Genomic DNA, 9,753 nt, shown 5'->3' with positions numbered 1-9,753 from the left:
AGACTGATATCATTGACTACACACACATTCGCAAGTTCTACACTGATGCTTTCTCTCCCAAGAATTTTTATTCATACGTATATATAAAGTTTATTTTTTTCATAATCTCCGCACTCAACGTGGGAATCAAACTCATGACCCCAGGATCAAGAGTTGCATGTTCCTCCAACTGTGCCAGCCAGATGCCCCAAGAATTTTTATTTCAAAGGGCTTAAAAGGTGAAGCATTATTAGCACATTAATTCCAATACCAGAAAAACAGTATAAACTGAACCACTGGGAATGTGGTTTTATAATTTTATGAAAAAATAAGCCCACATGAATATTAACTTTAGAAGCTAAAGGAATTCTCTCAAAAATGCCTGAAACTATTATGGCAACTTTTTTCTGCCTGAAGTCTATATTGGCCAGTCCTTTACTTTCCTGTTTCTCTCCTCAGATATTTGAAAAGACACCTTATGAAACTGAAAGCATGTGAAAGTGCAATATTTTAAACAGTTTTACTTGGTTAAATGTTTCCTGGGAATCTCTGTCTTTCCCAGCCTTCTTGTTATTTTTCTTGGTCTCTCTCTCTTTTTTTTTTCCACATTACCACTTTGCAAAGCCGTGTAGAGCTACCTCGAGACGCGGATTTCTATCACCCATAACAAAAAAATTTTAAGATCATTTCTTGTATCTCCACTCATATGCTTCCAGCTTCAGCATCCTTTGGTGAATTAATCTTTCTAGTTTCAGTAACATGAAGCTACATTAATTTTAAGTGATTACAGGATAACCAGCCCTGCAGGAACCATACATTTGCCAGACAATGCATATTTAACCCCTTCACATTTTCAAGGGTTGTAAAATGCAGCTGTTTTTATAGAAATCAAACAAACCATCCATTATAAGTCTTTAGTATTTTTGTTTTTCTATTTTATTGACTTGGTTGTTTTTGCTATTTATTCCTGCAGTGTTTTTTTTTTTTTTTAAAAGATTTTATTTACTTATTTGATAGAGACACAGTGAGAGAGAGAACACAAGCAGCGGGAGGAGAGGGAGGCTTCCCGCTGAACAGGGAGCTGGGACTCTATCCCAGGACGTTGGGATCATGACCCAAACCCAAGGCAGAGGCTTAACAACTGAGCCATTCAGGAACCCCATTCCTGCAGCTTTTACTGAATTCCCCACTCAGCTCCAAAGAGAGCAGGGGCTACGCCTGTCTCACTCACTATCAAATCCCTATCACTCAGCACATAGCAGATGCACAATAAATATTTGTCCCCCCCGGGGTTTATTGAGATGTAACATATAATGATAAATATTTGTTGAATGAATAAATGTTGTGTTCTTTCCCTATGGATTGGAAATGACACTTTAAAAAAAATCATATTTTAAATGTAGTATTTCTTTGCTAAGCTTGGACATGACTTTTCACAAACACTGCCTCAGAGTTGGCAACACAAATCAAGGCGCTATAGAAAACAGGGAATGGGGAAGAGAAAAACAGGGGATAAGTTTTTGCTTTGGGCATGTCGTTCTGAAATAAGCCAGATATCCTGGCTTAAAAGATTTTTCTCTAGCAGGAAAGTTTTTTTTTTTCTGAATTACTTTTTTCTTTTCTTCTGAAGACATCACTGCAACATTATCTACTTCTACTGAGTTACAATCTCCTGCAAATGGTATGCTATGCTGTACCTTACTGGACTTGAAATTTAATTAGTTCTGTTTTTGCCTTCTTTCACAATTCATTTTCTGAATCCATTTTGGGAAATAAATCCATACAGATTTACTCCAAATTGTTCCATTTAATGGAATATTTAGGACATATGGCCGGATCTATATGATGCAAGAAATAGTTTTTCCCTGGTCAATTAGAAGACAAGTATATCATGATTAATATGACTGAAATACCATTCTTAGTTATTAGTTCAGGCTACAACAGTCATAACCTGTGCTGTAACTTTGTGCCTTTTCATTGATCCAAAAGTGTGTCCTTCACATCTTTTTTATAACCATGTCCAGTTTTTTGTTTCCTTTCATGTTCAGCAGCTTCTGTTCTCTCTAGTTACAGACAATGAAACAAATGGACAGTTTAATATTTGTTTTACCCTCAAGGTCACATATGGGATTCAGAGATTCAAAGCCAAAAATGCAACATTCAGGAGGGAGTGAAGAGAACACAGATAGTAGTAAGTGGCAAAATACTGTATCAAGAAATGTTAAAAATCACAGTAATTTTTGTGTGGGCTTGGCTGACACTTTTTAAACTGGACCACTGTTTCCTTGATTATATTTTTGATGTTTCTGTCTTCTTTTCTTGCTGGTCTCAGAAAATTTTATCAGAGCCTCAGAGACAGGACCTAAATAAATTCTATGTGGTATAACAGAGGGACACAATTTGGGGCCCAGATGTTGCTGGGTGGTCCCCCCCCTTATTTGTTTGGTATGAGAAACGCCCGTGTATTTCCAGCTTTTCCGTTAACTTTATGCAACCTTACCAGGATTTTTATCAGTCTTTTCTCTGAGCGCCAAAAGATCCAAAGCAGCAAATGACATAGCCTAAATAAACATAATCTTATATCGAGGGCTGCGCGGAGTCTCACTCCGTTCTTACAGCAGTGCTGATTCGGGGCATTCTGCTCTCACAGGCTGAATCCCTTCTGAAGAAACAGTGATTTTTTTTCCCCATTCTACTGTGAAGGACGGAATCTGGGAGGGCAAAGGCACGCCAGCATTTCAAGAATGCGCACCTAAACCCCCAGAGGCTCAAGCTCGTTTCACTGGCAATTCCAGGAAGGGCGCGCTGCCCTTTTCCGAAGATCGAAATCACCTGTGCAAGGTCGCACATCCACCAGTTACCGCATGCAATCAGCAAGGTCGGGCAGGGCTGCTGGGTTTACGGCCGCTTGGCTCTCGGCGACACACCGGGCCCACCGGGGGCCCCCGCAATCTGCGCAATCGCGGGGAGAACGCGCCCTCTCGCGACCGAGTTCCCGCCGCAGCCGGGGCTAGAACAAACGCCCTCCCCGGCTGAGAGAAACCCGCGGCGACGGCGGAGACTGGGGCACCGGAAGGAGGCGGTGCCGAGGCGGCCCGAGGATGCGCGTGCGGGCGGATGGGGGCGGGGCGCGCCTATATAAGTCCTGCGCGGCGGAAAGGGCGGGCCTGGGTGAGAGCGGCTGAGTCGGCGGAGCTCCCTGCGCCGCAGACGCCGCCAGCGAGGACAGGGAGGGGAGAGGGAGGAGGCGGGAGGAGGAGACGCAAGTGCGGGGTGGCGCCCGTCCACCTCCGCAGCTCTCCTGGCTCCCGCCGGCTTTCGAAGGCGGGCCCGGGCTGCGGCAGCGGCAGCGGCCTCGGCGGCCTGCGGAGGTGAAGCCGAGCTGCAGCGGCCTAGGTCTACTCGGCGTGGGGAGGCGGCACCCCCGCCCCCTCCCCGGCCAGGGTGGGCAGAGCTGGGTGACCGCGGCGGCGGTGAGGTGGAAGGGCGGCTCGGCATCCTCGGGGCGGGGCCGTCGAGGGCAGGTGGCCAGTGCGTTTTCTTCCAGGTCGACCTCCCCAGAGGCACCTGCAGAAGCGGCCCTAGCCTGGTTCCTTGGCGTCCGGAAGGCTGAGGGAAGGGCGGGGGTCGGTGCCCTCGGGGCGCTGAAGTGGCGCCCGGTAGAGGCGACTGTCACGCCGGCCCCTGCGGGGACTGAGGACCAGCGCAGGCCTGCATGGGGCCTGTTATGCCCTTGCTTTGGGGGTGCTCCGGAAGGGGATGCGCGGGGGTGGAGGGGGTGTGAGGACCACTGACCAGGGCGGTGTAAGGCTCTCGAGGAGGAGCCTTTATACTGGTGTGGTGTGAATGGTTATGGCTTAGTCTAAACGGAAAGGAAAACCAACCCGGGGCCCTTGCAAGTAACTCGCTACAGATGTCCAGTGGTGACGAACTTGCCTTGTAGGCCCCAGAACAAGTGAAAGGAAGTTAGGGGTCTTGTTCAAGAAGCCACTCTTGAGTTAGTGAATGAGGCTTGAAAAGAATTGTGTGTTCAGGATGTTCTCTTAAATGGCGTTCTGATTAGGCTTGGGGCTAGTGGTGAGGGATAATGTAAAGAGATTTGAAACTTATTTTTTGTGTGTCATCATTTGAGCATAGAAATTATTCAGGATGTGGATTGCCCTTACGAGAAAAGAGGAGCTCCGAAGCCATTGCTTGATTAGCAGTTCTCCATCTGTGGAAAGTTGAATTTCTGGAAACATCCTCTGTATTGTAGATTTTCAATACATAAAGGCGCTAGTGCTTGGCCTAATCTCTGAAAAGTAGTGAAATGGAGACACAGTACCTAATGCATTACTGCGTTTTGAGCTCACTTCTGTGGAAAAGAATTTTGAGGGATTGGGTCTAGACTTCACAGGGAAGTTAAAGCTTCTGTGTATTCCTCTACTCTGAATTTACTTTTATATCTGACTTTTTTCCTCCTTTCTTCAGCTTCATCTGTTTCAATGGTGCAACTCTCTTCATCTCCTTTTGGTTACCAGTCACCTTCAGGCCGTTCAGAGGAGGGAAGAGAGGGGAATATGAAGTCAGCCAAGCCTCAAGTGAACCACAGTCAGCATGGGGAAAGCCAGCGGGCCATGAGCCCCTTGCAGTCTGCTCTCAGTTCTGCTGCCTCTCCTTCCCAAGCATATGAGACATATATTGATAATGGACTCATATGCCTTAAACACAAAATTAGAAACATCGAGAAAAAGAAGGTAACTTTCTCCACCTCCCATCCCGGTATATGTACCATCTTTAATAAGGGTCAGGGAACTGACATTTTGCTTTCTGTCAGGGCTCATAGATACTCTTTCATAAAAGATGTAACTAAGCTTGGGATTTAGCTGGCTGAAAACATAAAAGCAGGTTAAATATTAGGTATATTAAACATTTTCTGTTTGACTTTTCAGCATAACTAAATACAGATATTCTTCATAGTAAAATTATGATGTATGCTGCTGTTGAAATACTTGAAGAGCTAGCAACTTGATGTCAGATTAATTCTTTGAGTGTAGTATTAATGTTTCTTTTCATAGATAAGTAATAGCCTGATTTTTTTTTTTTTTTTTTTGGTTGTTTTCCCTGTGACTTTCTGCAGCAGTTGATATTGCAGTATAGCTGCTGCAGTCTTTGGAAGCTTCAGCGATGGTAGTGCCAGAAAATGTTTTAGCACTAGTTTTTGTGTTGCTAGGTGATCCTTCAAGATTGGTAGGTGAAACGTTGTAGAAAGCCTTATAAAGAGACTCCTTGTAATCAGTCTACCGTTACAGCAAATGCTGATGTAAAGAATCCAACTCATTGCTTGTTTCCTGAGTCATGTAGCCTGTGAAACAGTACTGCACGTTGCTTTGTTGTGTCATGATTCTCTTTTGCTTATGATAGTAAGGTGAGTGAGTGACTATCTGGACCTGGGAACTCTTACATATTTTTATTCTATGACCTAGTTCAACCTTAGGATGGTTGCTTTAATGGAGTATGAAGAGATTAAGTCTAGTTGACTGTTTCTGTTCCTTCCCCCACCCCAAGGTAGTGAAGATAGTGAAGAAGGCCAATTACTAATAGTTTCTCTGTAGCCCTAGCTCTCACCAGTTGTCTTTTGAATGCACGCAGTTACGCAGCTGATTGCAAGTGTAATAAGGTGAGCTTGGTGGGTCAGCACAAATTCCCTGCCACCATGGGAAACTAGTCAAAGCAGGATCTATTCAAAGCAGGATGTGTTGATGGAGACTCATTAATGTCTTCCTCCCCAGGCAGAGAAACTATGTGAATACTAATTCATACTCTCTAGCTTAACTATAGTACTTCTTATTAATTTTGAATACTTATCTGGTCAGTACTAATGCTTTCATTTCAAGCTTCTGGGAAAGTACTTTAAAGCTGTAAAGCCAGTATGGGAGGAGCCTAAATATTGCTTTTAGAATACCATAAGTGGGTCCTGTCATTATTATGGGACAATAATTGCCATTTGTGGACAATTTAATATGAAAAAGAGCTTTGAATTAAGGCTATTACAATGCTAGAGAAAATACCTTTTACATTTCTATACCCCATTAAGAAGTTTGCTATTGGAGGGGCGCCTGGGTGGTGGCTCAGTGGGTTAAAGCCTCTGCCTTGGGCTCAGGTCATGATCCCAGGGTCCTGGGATTGAGCCCTGCATTGGGCTCTGCTCAGTGGGGAGCCTGCTTCTCCCCCCTCCCCTTGTGATCTCTGTCTGTCAAATAAGTAAATAAAATCTTAAAAAAAAAAAGTTTGCTATTAGACAAATGCCACATAATTCAACAAGTAACTAATACTTCAAGCATGAGGTTGGAGCAGAATTTCTCAGCCTAAATGCCATTGACATTTTGTGCCAGATAATTTTGTTGGTCGGGGGAGGGGCTATCCTCTGGATTGTAGGATGATTAGCAGCATCCCTGGCTTCTACCCACAAGGTGCCAGTAGCACTCTCCACCTCCTTTCCATCCTCCAAGTAGTGAGGACCAAAAATAATCTCTAGACATTTCTGTAGATCCCTGAGGGTTAAAATTGTCCCTGATTGAGCACCACTGGGTTTGGGGCATAGGATTGACTAGTTAAGTCCTCTGTGTTAAGTAGTCTGATTATAAATAGGGGCCATGAAGAGAAAAGAGTTTTATTATTGCTTAACCTTTCTTATTCCAGATTAATGTTGATTGTGTGTAGTACATTTTCTGTGACGAACCTTACCTACAATTGTTGCTTGCCTTACATATAGTAAACTATATTCTTACAGATTAATAGCTTACTTCAAGAACTTTGTTTTCATAAGAAGCAGTCTGTTATTTCATTCTTCAGAGTTTTATATCAGACTATAATAGATACACGTTTCTCTTTTGTAGCTCAAACTGGAAGACTATAAGGATCGCCTGAAAAATGGGGAGCAACTTAATCCAGACCAGTTGGTAAGTGGTTTATGATCCTTCAGTCACACTTGCTGGTTTTGTTTTTTGTTTTTGTTTTTTTTTTTTCTTAATAAAACTTTAAATGGGTTTGGTGAGACCAAATATTTGATAAGACCAGTGAAGAAAATCAACTGGATTTTTCAAAAGACTGTCTTTATGAGATCTTACAGACTTCTTTTGCACTAGCAGAATGGGGGTGTGGTACGAATGGGGGTGTGGGTTGTTAATTTAAGAGTGAAAATGTAGGGCACCTGGGTGGCTCAGTGGGTTAAGCCGCTTCCTTCAGCTCAGGTCATGATCTCGGGGTCCTGGGATCGAGTCCCGCGTCGGGCTCTCTGCTCGGCGGGGAGCCTGCTTCCCTCTCTCTCTCTCTCTCTCTGCCTGCCTCTCCGTCTGCTTGTGATCTCTCTCTGTCAAATAAATAAATAAAATCTTTAAAAAAAAAAAAAAGTGAAAATGTAGACCATCACTAAGAGTTAGCCTATGGATTTAAACTTTTGCTAGTGTGGACTGAAGGAGAAGTTGGAGGGAAGACTAATTTTCCACTGTTTACTGATTTATTCTAAAGGGGTCATCTTTCTGCTGTAAAATGTCAAAGAATATTTATTCTAGCTTGCATAGGTTTTCTCCTTTTGCTTCCCCTTAAGCCCTTTTGTGTTTTCTCCCTACTTTTCTAGATTGCTATGTCACCTCTCAGGAGGCATGTTTATCTGATATCTGGCCTTTTTCTTTTTTAAACCTTACTATAAAATATTTGCAACTTTTAAAAATATTGTTTATGGTATACCTGGTAACTGCAAGTACCATAGATAAATTACATTTATCTAATGTTATGAAAGTTTGTGCAATATGGAATTTTTAAAAAAGTGCTTAATTGATGTTGCCTGGTCATATCTCTTGGCTAAGAAGGGACAAAATTATTTGATCTAGTTTGTAGATCTGTTGTCTTCATCTTTTTTAATTAAAATTTTTGGTTGTGTATCACGGATACTGGCATTGAAGGTCTTTTCCCTTGCCATCTTGACTCCTCTTCACTGGCCTAGGATTTTTGTAATGTAGTAAATTATAATTTCGCTGAGACACAGATTTGAATTGTGTGAGCTCTGAGAATGATGTGCTCACATAGCTGGTGAGAGGACTTAGCTGGACATCCAGCATTTCAACATAGCTTTGTTTTCAAGTAGTCATGGTGTGTTCAATAATTTTTAAAGTGAAATACTCTTCTTTGTGTAAATATCCTTGAAGGAAGTGTTCTGTTAGAGTAGTATGTGATTTTTGGGAAATAGAGGGTTAGGGTTAGGGAAGTAGGTGGTTCTCTTGGTAGCTCTTTATGTCAAGGATAAGCTATATTTCTGACTTCCAGTCAGGCAAACTCTGATCTCAGTCTTTTATTACTGTCTTCATAGCTACATGTTGCTTCTCTAGTAGTCACTTTGGTTTTTTTATAATACTTTTTTTTTTTGGGTCAGAGAGAGAGAGAGGGAGCATACAGGCACAAGCAGTGGGGAGAGGCTGTCAGAGGGAGAAGCTGAGCAGGGAGCCTGATGTGGGTCTCAATCTCAGGACCCTGGGATCATGACCTGCGCTGAAGGCAGCTGCTTAACCGACTGAGCCACCCAGGTGTCCCTATAGAATTCACTTTGAATTCTCGAGTTGAGTGCTGATAACTGCCACATTTACACTGCCAATAGATAAGTCCTCAGATTCCTATGTTCAGTTGCCTATTTTGCATCTCCTGACTTCACCCTGACCTGTTCCTCCTCTAATCTTAGTGATGTCAGTTAATGGCTTGAGAAACTAGAAGGATGGAGTTGGCCAAAAATCTTGGGGAATTTCTCATCTTTCTCCTGATACCACACATCTAGCCTATTAGCAAGGTCAGTTCTACCTTCAAGGTAAATCCAGAAACCGGCCATTTCTCAAATTTCACTTCTGCCATCCGGTCCAAGCCACATCATCTTTCATCTACATTACTGTAATAGCTTCCTCACAGGTTATTCTATTTCTGCTCTTTCTCCAAGTCTGTTCTCAACATGGTAACTTCAGTAATCTATTCCGATGCAAGTCAGTTGGACATTCCTCTGTTCAGGTCACCATTGGTTCCCATCATGGTGGCAAAATGTCCTTACTGTGGCCAACAAAGTCCTGTGAAAGATGCTCCCTATTTCCTTTCATGTCTTTATTGTCTTTGTTGTGCTTCCATCCCTTACTAACTTCATTCCAGCTACACTGGCCTTCTTACTGTTCCTCAAACATCCAGGCACGCTTCTGCTTCAGGGCTTTTGCACATGCTGTTCCTAGTGCTTTTTCCCCAGATGTCTAAGTGGCTCAGTTTTCACCTCCTTTACCTTTTTGTTTGAAGGTCATCTCAGTAAGGCTTGTCCTGACAGCACAATACCTCCGTTCCCCCATTCAGACTCATTAGCACTTTGTTTTTTTAAGATTGTTTATTTGAGAGAGAGAAAATGAGTGTTAGAGTGGGGGGAGGGACAGCGGGAAAGGAGGAGAGAGACTCAAGCAGACCCTGCACTGAGTGTAGATCCTACTCTGGGCTCCATCCCATGACCTTGAGATCATGACCTGACTCAAAATCAGGAGTCAGATGCTTACCTGACTGAGCCACCCAGGCGCCCTGCCTTGCTTCTCTCACCAACTGTAAAGTTTATTTTGTTTCTCTTTCTCTGAAAATATAGGTCCATTAACGTAGAGATTCTGTTTGTTGCTGTTTTCCTAGTACTTAGGATAGTTTAGAGCATAAAGTAGACATGTAAAATACTTATTATGTCTAGATTTACTAAATATAAAATGATTGAATGTTAGGTTTTTAGAGATA

At 43.0% G+C, this 9,753-nt stretch overlaps 1 protein-coding gene across 24 annotated transcripts in view; it reads left to right on the top strand.

Annotated features, from left to right (window-relative positions):
* Positions 1-3,131: 3,131 nt before the first annotated feature.
* Positions 3,132-9,753, top strand: part of CAPRIN2 (caprin family member 2) — a 48,222-nt gene continuing 41,600 nt past the window's right edge. For 10 of the 24 annotated variants that reach the window (XM_047739626.1, XM_047739630.1, XM_047739628.1 and 7 more), the window contains exons 1-3: positions 3,133-3,350; positions 4,450-4,715; positions 6,858-6,920. In XM_047739626.1, the coding sequence (XP_047595582.1) occupies positions 4,464-4,715; positions 6,858-6,920 (315 nt within the window). In that variant the 5' untranslated portion in view covers positions 3,133-3,350; positions 4,450-4,463. Of the gene's footprint in view, positions 3,453-4,449; positions 4,716-5,098; positions 5,192-5,526; positions 5,639-6,857; positions 6,921-9,753 lie in introns of those variants that run through there. The other 14 variants (XM_047739634.1, XM_047739635.1, XM_047739633.1 and 11 more) reach the window with 6 other exon arrangements.

The sequence above is a fragment of the Lutra lutra genome, chromosome 8, assembly GCF_902655055.1.
Source record: "Lutra lutra chromosome 8, mLutLut1.2, whole genome shotgun sequence".
Classification (NCBI taxonomy): domain Eukaryota; kingdom Metazoa; phylum Chordata; class Mammalia; order Carnivora; family Mustelidae; genus Lutra; species Lutra lutra.
This window is presented reverse-complemented; position numbering and strand designations above follow the sequence as displayed.